The sequence below is a fragment of the Ambystoma mexicanum genome, chromosome 9, assembly GCF_040938575.1.
Source record: "Ambystoma mexicanum isolate Mex_15411 chromosome 9, UKY_AmexF1_1, whole genome shotgun sequence".
Taxonomy (NCBI): Eukaryota; Metazoa; Chordata; class Amphibia; order Caudata; family Ambystomatidae; genus Ambystoma; species Ambystoma mexicanum.
In genome coordinates, this window is record NC_090931.1 from 72,117,758 (window position 1) to 72,137,018 (window position 19,261).

At 51.7% G+C, this 19,261-nt stretch overlaps 1 protein-coding gene across 1 annotated transcript; it reads right to left on the reverse strand.

Annotated features, from left to right (window-relative positions):
* Positions 1-219: 219 nt before the first annotated feature.
* LOC138487258 (transcription factor SPT20 homolog) lies at positions 220-1,332 on the reverse strand. The gene has a single exon (XM_069613886.1). It carries the CDS (start codon positions 1,330-1,332, stop codon positions 220-222), a length of 1,113 nt encoding a protein of 370 aa, XP_069469987.1.
* Positions 1,333-19,261: the final 17,929 nt, after the last annotated feature.

Here is a 19,261-nt window from a genome sequence, read left to right on the forward strand (position 1 = left end):
CCTCTGACTGCTGATGCTTCCTTGCTTGTTGGTGCGCCTGGCCTATTGCCTTAATTACCTCTGTTGCTGGTGCTTCCTTGCTTGTTGGTGTGCCTGGCCTCTTGCCTTAATGACCTCTGTTGCTGGTGCTTCCTTGCTTGTTGGTGCACCTGGCCTCTTGCCTTCATGACCTTTGATTGCTGATTCTTCCTTGCTTGCTGGTGCTCCTGGCCTCTTGCCTTAATGAACTCTGTTTCTGGTGCTTCCTTGCTTGTTGTTGCACCTGACCTCTTGCCATAATAACCTCTGCTTAATGACCTTGGCGTGTTGGTGCTTCCTTGCTTGTTGGTGCGCCTGGCCTATTTCCTTCATAACCTCTGATTGCTGATGCTTCCATGCTTGTTGGTGCGCCTGGCAACTTGCCTTAATGACCTCTGCTTGCTGGTGCTTTCTTGCTTGTTGGTGCGCCTGGCCTCTTGCCTTAAGGACCTCTGCTTGCGGGTACTTCCATGCTTGTTGAGGCATCTGGCCTCTTGCCTTAATGACCTCTGCTTGCTGTTGCTTCCTTGTTTGTTGGTGCGCATGGCCTCTTGCCATAATGACCTCTGTGTGTTGGTGCTTCCTTGCTTGTTGGTTTGCCTGGCCTCTTTCCGTCATGACCTCTGATTGCTGATGTTTCCTTGTTTGTTGGTGCGCCTGGCCTCTTTCCTTCATGACTTCTGATTGCTGATGGTTCCTCGCTTGTTGGTGTGCCTGGCCTCTTGCCTTCATGACCTCTGCTTGTTGGTGTTTCCTTGCTTGTTGGTGTGCCTGGCCTCTTTCCTTCATGACTTCTGATTGCTGATGCTTCCTTGCTTGTTTGTGCGCCTGGCCTCTTTCCTTCATGACCCTTGCTTGCTGCTGCATCCTTGCTTTTTGGTGCGCCTGGCCTCTTGCCTTCATGACCTCTGATTGCTGATGTTTCCTTGCTTGTTGGTGTGCCTGGCCTCTTTCCTTCATGACTTCTGATTGCTGATGCTTCCTTGCTTGTTGGTGCGCCTGGCATCTTTCCTTCATGACCGCTGCTTGCTGCTGCATCCTAGCTTGTTGGTGCGCCTGGCCTCTTGCCTTCATGACCTCTGATTGCTGATGTTTCCTTGCTTGTTGGTGCGCCTGGCCTCTTTCCTTCATGACTTCTGATTGCTGATGCTTCCTCGCTTGTTGGTGCGCCTCGCCTCTTGCCTTCATGACCTCTGATTGCTGATGTTTCCTTGCTTGTTGGTGCGCTTGGCCTCTTTCCTTCATGACTTCTGATTGCTGATGCTTCCTCGCTTGTTTTTGCTCCTGGCCTCTTCTGCATAATGACCTCTGCATGTTGTTGCTTCCTTGCCTGGTGGTGCGCTTGGTCTTTTGCCTGAATAATCTCTGCTTGCTGGTGCTTCCTTGGTTGTTGGTGCTCCTGGCCTCTTTGCTGCATGACTCCTGCTTGCTGATGTCTCCTTGGTTGTTGGTGTGTCTGGCCTCTTTCCTTCATGACCTCTGATTGCTGATGCTTCCTCGCTTGTTGGTGCGCCTTGCACCTTGCCTTAATAAGCTCTGCTTGTTGATGTTTCTTTGCTTATTGGTGTGCCTAGCCTCTTGCCTTCATGACCTCTGATTGCTGATGCTTCCTCGCTTGTTGGTGCGCCTTGCACCTTGCCTTAATAAGCTCTGCGTGTTGATGTTTCTTAGCTTGTTAGTGCGCCTGGCCTCTTGCCTTCATGACCTCTGATTGCTGATGCTTCCTTGCTTGTTGGTGTGCCTGACCTCTTTCCGTCATGACCTCCGATTGCTAATGCTTCCTTGCTTGTTGGTGTGCCTGGCCTCTTTCCATCATGACCTCTGATTGCTGATGCTTCCTTGTTTGTTGGTGCGCCTGGCCTCTTCCCTTCGTGACCTCTGATTGCTAATGCTTCCTTGCTTGTTGGAGCGCCTGGCCTCTTGCCTTCATGACTTCTGATTGCTGGTGCTTCCTTGCATGTTGGTGCGCATGGCCTCTTGCCATAATGACCTCTGATTGCTGATGCTTCCTCGCTTGTTGGTGCACCTGGACTCTTGCCTTCATGTCCTCTGATTGCTGATGCTTCCTTGCTTGTTGGTGCGCATGGCCTCTTGCCTTCATGACTTCTGATTGCTGGTGCTTCCTTGCATGTTGGTGCGCATGGCCTCTTGCCATAATGACCTCTGATTGCTGATGATTCCTCGCTTGTTGGTGTGCCTGGCCTCTTTCCGTCATGACCTCTGATTGCTGATGCTTCCTTGCTGGTTGGTGCGCCTGGCCTCTTCCCGTCGTGACCACTGATTTTTAATGCTTCCTTGCTTGTTGGTGCGCCTGGCCTCTTTCCGTCATGACCTCTGATTGCTGATGCTTCCTTGCTTGTTGGTGCGCCTGGCCTCTTCCCGTCGTGACCTCTGATTGCTAATGCTTCCTTGCTTGTTGGTGCGCCTGGCCTCTTGCCTTCATGACTTCTGATTGCTGATGCTTCCTTGCTTGTTGGTGCGCTTGTCCTCTTGCCTTCATGACCTATGATTGCTGATACTTCCTTGCTTGTTGGTGCGCATGGCCTCTTGCTTTCATGACTTCTGATTGCTGGTGCTTCCTTGCATGTTGGTGTGCATGGCCTCTTGCCATAATGACCTCTGATTGCTGATGCTTCCTCGCTTGTTGTTGTGCCTGGCCTCTTGCCTTCATGACCTCTGATTGCTGGTGCTTCCTTGCTTGTTGATGCGCCTGGCCTCTTTCCTTCATGACCTCTGATTGCTGATGTTTCCTTGCTTGCTGGTGCGCCTGGCCTCTTGCCTTCATGACCTCTGATTGCTGATGCTTCCTTGCTTGTTGGTGTGCATGGCCTCTTGCCATAATGACCTCTGCTTGCTGGTGCTTCCTTGCTTGTTGGTGCGCCTGGCCTCTTGCCATAATGACCTCTGCTTGTTGGTGCTTCCTTGCTTGTTGGTGCGCCTGGCCTCTTTCCGTCATGACCTCTGATTGCTGATGTTTCCTTGCTTGTTGGTGCACCTGGCCTCTTTCCTTCATGACTTTTGATTGGTGATGCTTCCTCGCTTGTTGGTTCGCCTAGCCTCTTGCCTGCATGACCTCTGTTGTTGGTGCTTCCTTGCTTGTTGGTGCCCCTGGCCTCTTTCCTTCATGACTTCTGATTGCTGGTGCTTCCTTGCTTGTTGGTGCGCCTGGCCTCTTGCCATAATGACCTCTGCTTGCTGGTGCTTCCTTGCTTGTTGGTGTGCCTGGCCTCTTGCCATAATGACCTCTGCTTGTTTGTGCTTTCTTGCTTGTTGGTACGCATGGCCTCTTGCCTTCATGACTTCTGATTGATGGTGCTTCCTTGCTTGTTGGTCCGCATGGCCTCTTGCCATAATGACCTCTGCGTGTTGGTGCTTCCATGCTTGTTGGTGTGCCTGGCCTCTTGCCATAATGACCTCTGCTTGTTGGTGCTTCCTTGCTTGTTGGTACGCATGGCCTCTTGCCTTCATGACTTCTGATTGATGGTGCTTCCTTGCTTGTTGGTCCGCATGGCCTCTTGCCATAATGACCTCTGCTTACTGGTGCTTCCTTGCTTGTTGGTGTGCCTGGCCTCTTGCCATAATGACCTCTGCTTGTTGGTGCTTCCTTGCTTGTTGGTGCGCATGGCCTCTTGCCTTCATGACCTCTGCTTGCTGGTGCTTCCTTGCTTGTTGGTGTGCCTGGCCTCTTGCCATAATGACCTCTGCTTGTTGGTGCTTCCTTGCTTGTTGGTGCGCCTGGCCTCTTTCCTTCATGACCTCTGCTTGTTGGTGCGCATGGCCTCTTGCCTTCATGACTTCTGATTGATGATGCTTCCTTGCTTGTTGGTGCGCATGGCCTCTTGCCATAATGACCTCTGCTTGTTGGTGCTTCCTTGCTTGTTGGTGCGCATGGCCTCTTGCCTTCATGACTTCTGATTGATGGTGCTTCCTTGCTTGTTGGTCCGCATGGCCTCTTGCCATAATGACCTCTGCGTGTTGGTGCTTCCTTGCTTGTTGGTGCGCCTGGCCTCTTTCCGTCATTACCTCTGATTGCTGATGTTTCCTTGCTTGTTGGTGCGCCTGGCCTCTTTCCTTCATGACTTCTGATTGCTTCTGCTTCCTTGCTTGTTGGAGCGCCTTGCACCTTGCCTTAATAAGCTCTGCTTGTTGATGCTTCTTTGCTTATTGTTATGCAACCAGCAGGCCTGTCTCCTGCCAGCACCGAGTGCCTTGTCATAAGTCAGTCCATGCATGCACGCAGCTCTTACACACATGAGGAGAGTGACTTTTTATCTCCTTGGCATCCCACTACGAGGATAATAAGATGCTCTAAAAGCGGGCATTATGGGCAGACGTTATTAAGAGGATGGAACTCAACTGTGACACTTAATCCCCTTCTGAGCTAATGCACCGAGGGCCCACGAAGGGGAGCAGTGCTCACCATTCAAAAACACTCTGCTTCCTCTGCAAGGCTAATAGGATTATTTAAAAAAAAATGTTTTCAATCAGAGCTCAGAAGCTAGTTAGCTCTGACATAAGCTGCTGCCTCGTTTGTTTCTGTTGTGTGCAGGTCTGCGAATCATACAGCATAGAGTTACATTACGTGGCAGCCAGTGGGCATCACACCCGACGATTTGGCACCCAGGCGCAGGGAGAGGGTCGGCGGCGGATGGGCAGAAGGGAAGTATTGTGCGGTGACACCTCTGATGACGGAAATCAAGGCGCTATCCTGAAACTGATTAGCAGGGCTGGTGATATATGGCAGGGTTGGTCTCGGTCGCTGACTAGGATGCCATTAAAATAATGGGGGGGGTCCCAAGGGCCGCTGGTAGAAATGTGCCAGCATTAAACGTGCGACTATGCAAACCCCTGTCATTCATTTTCACTGTGCTTGTCATTAAAGAGCCACAGAATGTACCCCCTTCGGTAAGGTGGGGTGAAACTCCCCTTGGGAAGACCACTCTTTTAGACTTGTTTCATTGAAGCACTGCTTGGCAAATCAAAACAACACTTTCCCAAAAATAATGCATACCCTACACTGTCTTAATTTGGGATATTTTTAAAGTGTCGTCCAAGGAGGAAAAGTTATGAGGGGGTCCACGTGCATGCATTTCACCTATGAACCCCCCATTGCCGACAGCAAACAACACTGCAAGGGATTGCAGCGAAACAGCGCCAGGAGCTATGATCTGACCCCATTTGTGATCTTCACTTGGTCTGGTGATAATCCATCCAGTGCCTCCAAAAGTGGACAAAAGAGCATCATGCATCATTCAGCTTGTGTGTCTAAGCACACACCCACAGTGCCATTTCTGGGGATGCGATTGGCCGATGAGAAGTTTAATAAGACTAAACCAGATTGCCTCTTTAAAAGACAATCAATGTGGTTGGTCTGGGCTCTCAGGAGCATATTCAAAACAGCTGCCACTGGTGCTCAGAGATTTTTCCAGAGACCATAATGCCACCCAGAAGAGAAAAAAAAATGATGTGCACAAGGCTGTTTGTTACGCAGGGCCTTCAGATCTGGTGCACGGGCTTCTCATTCCCTATTAATGTGAGCACCTCTGGTGCTACTCCTCTTCTCATGCTCTCCTACTAGATGCCTGCCAAGGCTCAGCCCCATGCCCTCTGCTTATTACACTCTATGCCTCCTCAGATAGCAAAGGTATCTCCTTTGCAGGTTCTCCTGCCACTTCTTCATGGATGATACTGACATGTTCGCCGCCTTTCCCTTCCGCTACTCTAACCTGTCTTTGTGGATCCCTGCCATCCCTTGGTCAACTCTTCTACCTTGATGCCCCTCCTTCCCTCCCCTTATTTCCTCGCCACTCGACCTCCTTTCACCCTTATCCAAAGCCTGCAACATTGGACTCCTCTTTGATAGTTATCTTAAGTCCTAGCACTACATCACGTCCCCAGTCACTCTGACCAGAATCACCTTCTCAACATCTGAACCCTTCATCAACTATCACTCTGCCAAAAAACTCTTAGGCGCACATTGGTCCTTAGCCACCTCGGCTACTAGTCAAGTCTACCCCTGTGTCGCCCATCTATTCATGTGCCCCCCCTTCACAAAGTCACCAACTTTACCACTTGAATCCTCCATAGTCTCTGCCGCTTCCAACCAGCGCTCCACCCCACTTCCCTGCCAGCTGAATTTCCAAGCACGAGCAGTCTCTCTCAAAATGGCGCATTGTTGTCGTCTCTCTTGTTGCAAGCCCCAGTGGAAGCTGTTTGCCCCACAAGTCCCTCAAACCCCAATGTCCTAGATTATCTGATGCCATTAAGATGAACATTCGGTCCCTGGGGAATAGGGGAGTGGATAAAATAACACACACCAGCGGGCTTCCTTCTGTGGCAGGGCAGTTCCTGCAAGACATACACAGCCTCAAGTTACTATAGCTAGTGCGTTCCTGATCCAGCTCATTACCTCACTGCTGAGCCCTCTTAAGATTTAATAGGGAGGTGTTGTAAGAGCCCAGATACCTTGGGTTCTGTCTCAACTTCCTGCCGAATTTGCTTTCAGTTCCAATAGTCAATAAATGGACAGCTGTTTCCCTGGTGAACTCGACGCTAGCTATCCTTAACTAGCTAATACTCAATACTTTGTTTGGCTGGCATTCCAAGAGATTTCAGAAAAGTCTGTCTGAAAACAGTCCTACATTGCCTGCCACCAACACGTGTATGTATGCTTATTACAGCTGTTTCCCTGCTCTCACTTCTTTCTAGATAGAGAAAGGCATGTACTCTCTGTATGGAGTGACTTGGTGGATGACTGAAAGCTGGATCCAGCACAATCTAACAGCCTTATTTCTTAAGACCAAACATGTACCATTTCCTGAGCCTACAAAAGTGTCCTGCTCTGTAAATCGCTGACTGTGTGCAGTCAAGTGTCTCTTGTGGGCACGGTTGTGGACAGGTAGTGTGTGAGATAATGCTCTGTTCTCTTAATTCACTCTGGAGATAGGAAGCAGGGTGCAAAGCATTTCTCAAATGCTGCTCCTCTGCACTCACGCATCAGCGTTCGAGAAGTGAGACACCCTCCTCATAGTGCCTTGCCACTGTGCCCACTCACCCACCATTGGTCACTTGAGCCATAGGCCACTTCCTGAAGGCCCATGCTCTTCTACTGAACCAGGGGGGCTACCACGGCGGGGCTGAGGTGGCACAGAAGAGCTACTCGGCTGATAGTTTGCCTGTGGCTAGGTGGATTTTCTCAAGACAGGTCACAGCAGGTCCGGTGAGCAGAGCCGAAAGATGCAATGTTCCGCTGCAGGGAGATGAACGACATGGAGTTGATAAGGTCTCAATGTCTGCCTCCTCGCCTTCTCTGCAAGGTTCCCACACAGGGAGATCTTGGTTTAAGAGCTCTGTTAAGAAACACACCCAATGAGTGCTGACCTGAACATCAATATTACTCTCGCCCCATCCAACCCAAAAGATCACCCCAGCCACAGTGCCTTGTACTAGAAGCAGACCACCTTGACACGTGTATTCATGGCCTTTCTCCCCTCTTCACATCTCACATTGAAGGGCATTGGCAGGGGCTAGGTCAAAAGAGTGAGCGAGAATGCTGGGTCCCCTCTGACCTGGCCACCTTTCCTCAACAGTATGTGGTGATAGTCCAGCTGCTCAGCTGAATGTGAATGCCAGGTCAGTATGTGGTGATAGTCCCGCTGTTCAGCTGAATCGTCCAGCTGCTCAGCTGAATGTGAATGCCAGGTCAGTATGTGGCGATAGTCCGGCTGCTCAGCTGAATGTGAATGCCAGGTCAGTATGTGGCGATAGTCCGGCTGCTCAGCTGAATGTGAATGCCAGGTCATTATGTGGCGATAGTCCGGCTGCTCAGCTGAATGTGAATGCCAGGTCAGTATGTGGCGATAGTCCGGCTGCTCAGCTGAATGTAAATGCCAGGTCAGTATGTGGTGATAGTCCGGCTGCTCAGTCCGGCTACTCAGCTGAATGTGAATGCCAGGTCAGTATGTGGTGATAGTCCGGCTGCTCAGTCCGGCTACTCAGTTGAATGTGAATGCCAGGTCAGTATGTGGCGATAGTCCGGCTGCTCAGCTGAATGTGATTGCCAGGTCAGTATGTGGCAATAGTCCGGATGCTCAGCTGAATGTGAATTCCAGATCAGTATGTGGTGATAGTCCAGCTGCTCAGCTGAATGTAAATGCCAGATCAGTATGTGGTGATAGTCCGGCTGCTCAGTCCGGCTGCTCAGCTGAATGTGAATGCCAGGTCAGTGTGTGGTGATAGTCTGGCTGCTCAGCTGAATGTGAATGCCAGGTCAGTATGTGGCGATAGTCCGGCTGCTCAGCTGAATTTGAATGCCAGGTCAGTATGTGGTGATAGTCCGGCTGCTCAGTCCGGCAGCTCAGCTGAATGTGAATGCCAGGTCAGTATGCGGTGATAGTCCGGCTGCTCAGTCCAGCTGCTCAGATGAATGTGAATGCCAGGTCAGTATGTGGTGATAGTCTGGCTGCTCAGCTGAATGTGAATGCCAGGTCAGTATGTGGCGATAGTCCGGCTGCTCAGTCCGGCTGCTCAGCTGAATGTGAATGCCAGGTCAGTATGTGGTGATAGTCTGGCTGCTCAGCTGAATGTGAATGCCAGGTCAGTATGTGGCGATAGTCCGCTGCTCAGCTGAATTCGAATGCCAGGTCAGTATGTGGTGATAGTCCGGCTGCTCAGCTGAATGTGAATGCCAGGTCAGTATGTGGGTAGAGTCCCGCTGGTCAGTTGAATGTGAATGCCCGGTCAGCATGTGGTGATAGTCCGGCTGCTCAGCTGAATATGAATTCCAGGTCAGTATGTGGTGATAGTCTGGCTGGTCAGCTGAATGTGAATGCCAGGTCAGTATGCGGTGATAGTCCCGCTGCTCAGATGAATGTGAATGCCAGGTCAGTATGCAGTGATAGTCCGGCTGCTCAGCTGAATGTGAATGCCAGGACAGTATGTGGTGATAGTCCGGCTGCTCAGCTGAATGTGAATGCCAGGTCGGTATGTGGTGATAGTCCGGCTGCTCAGCTGAATGTGAATGCCAGGTCAGTATGTGGTGATAGTCCGGCTGCTCAGCTGAATGTGAATGCCAGGTCAGTATGTGGCGATATTCCGGCTGCTCAGCTGAATGTGAATGCCAGGTCAGTATGTGGTGATAGTCTGGCTGCTCAGCTGAATGTGAATGCCAGGTCAGTATGTGGCGATAGTCCGGCTGCTCAGTCCGGCTGCTCAGCTGAATGCGAATGCCAGGTCAGTATGTGGTGATAGTCTGGCTGCTCAGCTGAATGTGAATGCCAGGTCAGTATGTGGCGATAGTCCGGCTGCTCAGCTGAATTCGAATGCCAGGTCAGTATGTGGTGATAGTCCGGCTGCTCAGCTGAATGTGAATGCCAGGTCAGTATGTGGGTAGAGTCCCGCTGGTCAGTTGAATGTGAATGCCCGGTCAGCATGTGGTGATAGTCCGACTGCTCAGCTGAATATGAATTCCAGGTCAGCATGTGGTGATAGTCTGGCTGGTCAGCTGAATGTGAATGCCAGGTCAGTATGCGGTGATAGTCCCGCTGCTCAGATGAATGTGAATGCCAAGTCAGTATGCGGTGATAGTCCGGCTGCTCAGCTGAATGTGAATGCCAGGACAGTATGTGGTGATAGTCCGGCTGCTCAGCTGAATGTGAATGCCAGGTCGGTATGTGGTGATAGTCCGGCTGCTCAGCTGAATGTGAATGCCAGGTCAGTATGTGGTGATAGTCCGGCTGCTCAGCTGAATGTGAATGCCAGGTCAGTATGTGGCGATATTCCGGCTGCTCAGCTGAATGTGAATGCCAGGTCATTATGTGGCGATAGTCCGGCTGCTCAGCTGAATGTGAATGCCAGGTCAGTATGTGGCGATAGTCCGGCTGCTCAGCTGAATGTGAATGCCAGGTCAGTATGTGGCGATAGTCCGGCTGCTCAGCTGAATGTGAATGCCAGGTCAGTATGTGGCGATATTCCGGCTGCTCAGCTGAATGTGAATGCCAGGTCAGTATGTGGCGATAGTCCGGCTGCTCAGCTGAATGTGAATGCCAGGTCAGTATGTGGCGATAGTCCGGCTGCTCAGCTGAATGTGAATGCCAGGTCAGTATGTGGCGATATTCCGGCTGCTCAGCTGAATGTGAATGCCAGGTCAGTATGTGGCGATAGTCCGGCTGCTCAGCTGAATGTGAATGCCAGGTCAGTATGTGGCGATAGTCCGGCTGCTCAGCTGAATGTAAATTCCAGATCAGTATGTGGTGATAATCCAGCTGCTCAGCTGAATGTAAATGCCAGATCAGTATGTGGTGATAGTCCGGCTGCTCAGTCCGGCTGCTCAGCTGAATGTGAATGCCAGGTCAGTATGTGGTGATAGTCTGGCTGCTCAGCTGAATGTGAATGCCAGGTCAGTATGTGGCGATAGTCCGGCTGCTCAGCTGAATTCGAATGCCAGGTCAGTATGTGGTGATAGCCCGGCTGCTCAGTCCGGCTGCTCAGCTGAATGTGAATGCCAGGTCAGTATGCGGTGATAGTCCGGCTGCTCAGTTCGGCTGCTCAGCTGAATGTGAATGCCAGGTCAGTATGTGGTGATAGTCTGGCTCCTCAGCTGAATGTGAATGCCAGGTCAGTATGTGGCGATAGTCCGGCTGCTCAGTCCGGCTGCTCAGCTGAATGTGAATGCCAGGTCAGTATGTGTCGATAGTCCTGCTGCTCAGCTTAATGTGAATGCCAGGTCAGTATGTGGCGATAGTCCGGCTGCTCAGCTGAATGTGAATCCCAGGTCAGTATGTGGCGATAGTCCGGCTGCTCAGCTGAATATGAATGCCAGGTCAGTATGTGGCGATAGTCCGGCTGCTCAGCTGAATGTGAATGCCAGGTCATTATGTGGCGATAGTCCGGCTGGTCAGCTGAATGTGAATGCCAGGTCAGTATGTGGCGATAGTCGGCTGCTCAGCTGAATGTGAATGCCAGGTCAGTATGTGGCGATAGTCCGGCTGCTCAGCTGAATGTGAATGCCAGGTCAGTATGTGGCGATAGTCCGGTTGCTCAGCTGAATGTGAATGCCAGGTCAGTATGTGGCGATAGTCCGGCTGCTCAGCTGAATGTGAATGCCAGGACAGTATGTGGCGATAGTCCGGCTGATCAGCTGAATGTGAATGCCAGGTCAGTATGTGGCGATAGTCCGGCTGCTCAGCTGAATGTGAATGCCAGGTCAGTATGTGGCGATAGTCCGGCTGCTCAGCTGAATGTGAATGCCAGGTCAGTATGTGGCGATAGTCCGGCTGCTCAGCTGAATGTGAATGCCAGGTCAGTATGTGGCGATAGTCCGGCTGCTCAGCTGAATGTGAATTCAAGATCAGTATGTGGTGATAATCCAGCTGCTCAGCTGAATGTAAATGCCAGATCAGTATGTGGTGATAGTCCGGCTGCTCAGTCCGGCTGCTCAGCTGAATTTGAATGCCAGGTCAGTATGTGGTGATAGTCTGGCTGCTCAGCTGAATGTGAATGCCAGGTCAGTATGTGGCGATAGTCCGGCTGCTCAGCTGAATTCGAATGCCAGGTCAGTATGTGGTGATAGCCCGGCTGCTCAGTCCGGCTGCTCAGCTGAATGTGAATGCCAGGTCAGTATGCGGTGATAGTCCGGCTGCTCAGTTCGGCTGCTCAGCTGAATGTGAATGCCAGGTCAGTATGTGGTGATAGTCTGGCTCCTCAGCTGAATGTGAATGCCAGGTCAGTATGTGGCGATAGTCCGGCTGCTCAGTCCGGCTGCTCAGCTGAATGTGAATGCCAGGTCAGTATGTGTCGATAGTCCTGCTGCTCAGCTGAATGTGAATGCCAGGTCAGTATGTGGCGATAGTCCGGCTGCTCAGCTGAATGTGAATCCCAGGTCAGTATGTGGCGATAGTCCGGCTGCTCAGCTGAATATGAATGCCAGGTCAGTATGTGGCGATAGTCCGGCTGCTCAGCTGAATGTGAATGCCAGGTCATTATGTGGCGATAGTCCGGCTGGTCAGCTGAATGTGAATGCCAGGTCAGTATGTGGTGATAGTCCGGCTGCTCAGTCCAGCTGCTCAGCTGAATGTGAATGCCAGGTCAGTATGTGGCGATAGTCCGGCTGCTCAGCTGAATTCGAATGCCAGGTCAGTATGTGGTGATAGCCCGGCTTCTCAGTCCGGCTGCTCAGCTGAATGTGAATGCCAGGTCAGTATGCAGTGATAGTCCGGCTGCTCAGTCCGGCTGCTCAGCTGAATGTGAATGCCAGGTCAGTATGCGGTGATAGTCCGGCTGCTCAGTTCGGCTGCTCAGCTGAATGTGAATGCCAGGTCAGTATGTGGTGATAGTCTGGCTCCTCAGCTGAATGTGAATGCCAGGTCAGTATGTGGCGATAGTCCGGCTGCTCAGTCCGGCTGCTCAGCTGAATGTGAATGCCACGTCAGTATGTGTCGATAGTCCTGCTGCTCAGCTGAATGTGAATGCCAGGTCAGTATGTGGCGATAGTCCGGCTGCTCAGCTGAATGTGAATCCCAGGTCAGTATGTGGCGATAGTCCGGCTGCTCAGCTGAATATGAATGCCAGGTCAGTATGTGGCGATAGTCCGGCTGCTCAGCTGAATGTGAATGCCAGGTCATTATGTGGCGATAGTCCGGCTGGTCAGCTGAATGTGAATGCCAGGTCAGTATGTGGCGATAGTCGGCTGCTCAGCTGAATGTGAATGCCAGGTCAGTATGTGGCGATAGTCCGGCTGCTCAGCTGAATGTGAATGCCAGGTCAGTATGTGGCGATAGTCCGGCTGCTCAGCTGAATGTCAATGCCAGGTCAGTATGTGGCGATAGTCCGGCTGCTCAGCTGAATGTGAATGCCAGGACAGTATGTGGCGATAGTCCGGCTGCTCAGATGAATGTGAATGCCAGGTCAGTATGTGGCGATAGTCCGGCTGCTCAGCTGAATGTGAATGCCAGGTCAGTATGTGGCGATAGTCCGGCTGCTCAGCTGAATGTGAATGCCAGGTCAGTATGTGGCGATAGTCCGGCTGCTCAGCTGAATGTGAATGCCAGGTCAGTATGTGGCGATAGTCCGGCTGCTCAGCTGAATGTGAATTCCAGATCAGTATGTGGTGATAATCCAGCTGCTCAGCTGAATGTAAATGCCAGATCAGTATGTGGTGATAGTCCGGCTGCTCAGTCCGGCTGCTCAGCTGAATGTGAATGCCAGGTCAGTATGTGGTGATAGTCTGGCTGCTCAGCTGAATGTGAATGCCAGGTCAGTATGTGGCGATAGTCCGGCTGCTCAGCTGAATTCGAATGCCAGGTCAGTATGTGGTGATAGCCCGGCTGCTCAGCTGAATGTGAATGCCAGGTCAGTATGCGGTGATAGTCAGGCTGCTCAGTTCGGCTGCTCAGCTGAATGTGAATGCCAGGTCAGTATGTGGTGATAGTCTGGCTCCTCAGCTGAATGTGAATGCCAGGTCAGTATGTGGCGATAGTCCGGCTGCTCAGTCCGGCTGCTCAGCTGAATGTGAATGCCAGGTCAGTATGTGTCGATAGTCCTGCTGCTCAGCTGAATGTGAATGCCAGGTCAGTATGTGGCGATAGTCCAGCTGCTCAGCTGAATGTGAATCCCAGGTCAGTATGTGGCGATAGTCCGGCTGCTCAGCTGAATATGAATGCCAGGTCAGTATGTGGCGATAGTCCGGCTGCTCAGCTGAATGTGAATGCCAGGTCATTATGTGGCGATAGTCCGGCTGGTCAGCTGAATGTGAATGCCAGGTCAGTATGTGGCGATAGTCGGCTGCTCAGCTGAATGTGAATGCCAGGTCAGTATGTGGCGATAGTCCGGCTGCTCAGCTGAATGTGAATGCCAGGTCAGTATGTGGCGATAGTCCGGCTGCTCAGCTGAATGTGAATGCCAGGACAGTATGTGGCGATAGTCCGGCTGCTCAGCTGAATGTGAATGCCAGGTCAGTATGTGGCGATAGTCCGGCTGCTCAGCTGAATGTGAATGCCAGGTCAGTATGTGGCGATAGTCCGGCTGCTCAGCTGAATGTGAATGCCAGGTCAGTATGTGGCGATAGTCCGGCTGCTCAGCTGAATGTGAATGCCAGGTCAGTATGTGGCGATAGTCCAGCTGCTCAGCTGAATGTGAATTCCAGATCAGTATGTGGTGATAGTCCAGCTGCTCAGCTGAATGTAAATGCCAGATCAGTATGTGGTGATAGTCCGGCTGCTCAGTCTGGCTGCTCAGCTGAATGTGAATGCCAGGTCAGTATGTGGTGATAGTCTGGCTGCTCAGATGAATGTGAATGCCAGGTCAGTATGTGGCGATAGTCCGGCTGCTCAGCTGAATTCGAATGCCAGGTCAGTATGTGGTGATAGTCCGGCTGCTCAGTCCGGCTGCTCAGCTGAATGTGAATGCCAGGTCAGTATGCGGTGATAGTCCGGCTGCTCAGTCCAACTGCTCAGCTGAATGTGAATGCCAGGTCAGTATGTGGTGATAGTCTGGCTGCTCAGCTGAATGTGAATGCCAGGTCAGTATGTGGCGATAGTCCGGCTGCTCAGTCCGGCTGCTCAGCTGAATGTGAATGCCAGGTCAATATGTGGTGATAGTCTGGCTGCTCAGCTGAATGTGAATGCCAGGTCAGTATGTGGCGATAGTCCGGCTGCTCAGCTGAATTCGAAGGCCAGGTCAGTATGTGGTGATAGTCCGGCTGCTCAGCTGAATGTGAATGCCAGGTCAGTATGTGGGTAGAGTCCCGCTGGTCAGCTTAATGTGAATGCCCGGTCAGCATGTGGTGATAGTCCGGCTGCTCTGCTGAATGTGAATTCCAGGTCAGTATGTGGTGATAGTCTGGCTGGTCAGCTGAATATGAATGCCAGGTCAGTATGCGGTGATAGTCCCGCTGCTCAGATGAATGTGAATGCCAGGTCAGTATGCCGTGATAGTCCGGCTGCTCAGCTGAATGTGAATGCCAGGACAGTATGTGGTGATAGTCCGGCTGCTCAGCTGAATGTGAATGCCAGGTCAGTATGTGGTGATAATCTGGCTGCTCAGCTGAATGTGAATGCCAGGTCAGTATGTGGTGATAGTCCGGCTGCTCAGCTGAATTTGAATGCCAGGTCAGTATGTGGTGATAGTCTGCCTGGTCAGCTGAATGTGAATGACAGGTCAGTATGTGGTGATAGTCTGGCTGCTCAGCTGAATGTGAATGCTATGTCAGTATGTGGTGATAGTCCTGCTGGTCAGCTGAACGTGAATTCCAGGTCAGTATGCGGTGATAGTCCGGCTGCTCAGATGAATGTGAATGCCAGGTCAGTATGTGGTGATAGTCTGGCTGCTCGGCTGAATGTGAATGCCAGGTCAGTATGTGGTGATAGTCCGGCTGCTCAGCTGAATGTGAATGCCAGGTCAGTATGTGGTGATAGTCTGCCTGGTCAGCTGAATGTGAATGCCAGGTCAGTATGTGGTGATAGTCTGGCTGCTCAGCTGAATGTGAATGCTAGGTCAGTATGTGGTGATAGTCCTGCTGGTCAGCTGAACGTGAATTCCAGGTCAGTATGCAGTGATAGTCCGGCTGCTCAGATGAATGTGAATGCCAGGTCAGTATGTGGTGATAATCCGGCTGCTCAGCTGAATGTGAATGCCAGGTCAGTATGCAGTGATTGTCCGGCTGCTCAGCTGAATGTGAATTCCAGGTCAGTATGCGGTGATAGTCCGGCTGCTCAGATGAATGTGAATGCCAGGTCAGTATGTGGTGATAGCCCGGCTGCTCAGCTGAATGTTAATCCAGGGCAGTATGTGGTGATAGTCCGGCTGCTCAGCTGAATGTGAATGCCTGGTCAGTATGTGGCGATAGTCCTGCTGCTCAGCTGAATGTGAATGCCAGGTCAGTATGTGGCGATATTCCGGCTGCTCAGCTGAATGTGAATGCCAGGTCAGTATGTAGCGATAGTCCGGCTGCTCAGCTGAATGTGAATGCCAGGTCAGTATGTGGCGATAGTCCGGCTGCTCAGCTGAATGTGAATGCCAGGTCAGTATGTGGCGATAGTCCGGCTGCTCAGCTGAATGTGAATGCCAGGTCAGTATGTGGCGATAGTCGGGCGGCTAAGCTGAATGTGAATGCCATGTCAGTATGTGGCGATAGTCCGGCTGCTCAGCTGAATGTGAATGCCAGGTCAGTATGTGGCGATAGTCCGGCTGCTCAGCTGAATGTGAATGCCAGGTCAGTATGTGGCGATAGTCCGGCTGCTCAGCTGAATGTGAATGCCAGGTCAGTATGTGGCGATAGTCCGGCTGGTCAGCTGAATGTGAATGCCAGGTCAGTATGTGGCGATAGTCCGGCTGGTCAGCTGAATGTGAATGCCAGATCATTATGCGGTGATAGTCCGGCTGCTCAGATGAATGTGAATGCCAGGTCAGTATGTGGCGATAGTCGGGCGGCTAAGCTGAATGTGAATGCCATGTCAGTATGTGGCGATAGTCCGGCTGCTCAGCTGAATGTGAATGCCAGGTCAGTATGTGGCGATAGTCCGGCTGCTCAGCTGAATGTGAATGCCAGGTCAGTATGTGGGTAGAGTCCCGCTGGTCAGCTGAATGTGAATGCCCGGTCAGCATGTGGTGATAGTCCGGCTGCTCTGCTGAATGTGAATTCCAGGTCAGTATGTGGTGATAGTCTGGCTGGTCAGCTGAATGTGAATGCCAGGTCAGTATGCGGTGATAGTCCCGCTGCTCAGATGAATGTGAATGCCAGGTCAGTATGCGGTGATAGTCCGGCTGCTCAGCTGAATGTGAATGCCAGGTCAGTATGTGGCGATAGTCCGGCTGCTCAGCTGAATGTGAATGCCAGGTCAGTATGTGGCGATAGTCCGGCTGCTCAGCTGAATGTGAATGCCAGGTCAGTATGTGGCGATAGTCGGGCGGCTAAGCTGAATGTGAATGCCATGTCAGTATGTGGCGATAGTCCGGCTGCTCAGCTGAATGTGAATGCCAGGTCAGTATGTGGCGATAGTCCGGCTGCTCAGCTGAATGTGAATGCCAGGTCAGTATGTGGCGATAGTCCGGCTGCTCAGCTGAATGTGAATGCCAGGTCAGTATGTGGCGATAGTCCTGCTGCTCAGCTGAATGTGAATGCCAGGTCAGTATGTGGCGATAGTCCGGCTGCTCAGCTGAATGTGAATGCCAGGTCAGTATGTGGCGATGGTCCGGCTGGTCAGCTGAATGTGAATGCCAGGTCAGTATGTGGCGATAGTCCGGCTGGTCAGCTGAGTGTGAATGCCAGGTCAGTATGTGGCGATAGTCCGGCTGCTCAGCTGAATGTGAATGCCAGGTCAGTATGTGGCGATGGTCCGGCTGGTCAGCTGAATGTGAATGCCAGGTCAGTATGTGGCGATAGTCCGGCTGGTCAGCTGAGTGTGAATGCCAGGTCAGTATGTGGTGATAGTCCGGCTGCTCAGCTGAGTGTGAATGCCAGGTCATTATGTGGTGATAGTCCGGCTGCTCAGCTGAATGTGAATGCCAGGTCAGTATGTGGCGATATTCCGGCTGCTCAGCTGAATGTGAATTCCAGATCAGTATGTGGTGATAGTCCAGCTGCTAAACTGAATGTAAATGCCAGATCAGTATGTGGTGATAGTCCGGCTGCTCAGTCCGGCTGCTCAGCTGAATGTGAATGCCAGGTCAGTATGTGGTGATAGTCTGGCTGCTCAGCTGAATGTGAATGCCAGGTCAGTATGTGGTGATAGTCCGGCTGCTCAGCTGAATTCGAATGCCAGGTCAGTATGTGGTGATAGTCAGGCTGCTCAGTCCGGCTGCTCAGCTGAATGTGAATGCCAGGTCAGTATGCGGTGATAGTCCGGCTACTCAGTCCGGCTGCTCAGCTGAATGTGAATGCCAGGTCAGTATGTGGTAATAGTCTGGCTGCTCAGCTGAATGTGAATGCCAGGTCAGTATGTGGCGATAGTCCGGCTGCTCAGTCCGGCTGCTCAGCTGAATGTGAATTCCAGGTCAGTATGTGGTGATAGTCTGGCTGCTCAGCTGAATGTGAATGCCAGGTCAGTATGTGGCGATAGTCCGGCTGCTCAGCTGAATTCGAATGCCAGGTCAGCATGTGGTGATAGTCCGGCTGCTCAGCTGAATGTGAATGCCAGGTCAGTATGTGGGTAGAGTCCCGCTGGTCAGCTGAATGTGAATGCCCGGTCAGCATGTGGTGATAGTCTGGCTGCTCAGCTGAATGTGAATTCCAGGTCTGTATGTGGTGATAGTCTGGCTGGTCAGCTGAATGTGAATGCCAGGTCAGTATGCTGTGATAGTCCCGCTGCTCAGATGAATGTGAATGCCAGGTCAGTATGCGGTGATAGTCCGGCTGCTCAGCTGAATGTGAATGCCAGGACAGTATGTGGTGATAATCCGGCTGCTCAGCTGAATGTGAATGCCAGGTCAGTATGTGGTGATAGTCTGGCTGCTCAGCTGAATGTGAATGCCAGGTCAGTATTTGGTGATAGTCTGCCTGGTCAGCTGAATGTGAATGCCAGGTCAGTATGTGGTGATAGTCTGGCTGCTCAGCTGAATGTGAATGCTAGGTCAGTATGTGGTGATAGTCCTGCTGGTCCGCTGAACGTGAGTTCCAGGTCAGTATGCAGTGATAGTCCGGCTGCTCAGATAAATGTGAATGCCAGGTCAGTATGTGGTGATAGTCCGGCTGCTCAGCTGAATGTGAATGCCAGGTCAGTATGCAGTGATTGTCCTGCTGCTCAGCTGAATGTGAATTCCAGGTCAGTATGCGGTGATAGTCCGGCTGCTCAGATGAATGTGAATGCCAGGTCAGTATGTGGTGATAGCCCGGCTGCTCAGCTGAATGTGAATCCAGGGCACTATGTGGTGATAGTCCGGCTGCTCAGCTGAATGTGAATGCCAGGTCAGTATGTGGTGATAGTCCGGCTGCTCAGCTGAATGTGAATGCCAGGTCAGTATGGTCAGTATGTGGTGATAGTCCGGCTGCTCAGCTGAATGTGAATGCTAGGTCAGTATGGTCAGTTTGTGGTGATAGTCCGGCTGCTCAGCTGAATGTGAAGGCCAGGTCAGTATGCGGTGATAGGCCGGCTGCTCAGATGAATGTGAATGCCAGGTCAGTATGTGGGTATAGTCCCGCTGGTCAGCTGAATGTGAATGCTAGGTCAGTATGTTGGTATAGTCCCACTGGTCAGCTGAATGTGAATGCCCGGTCAGCATGTGTTGATAGTCCGGCTGCTCAGCTGAATGT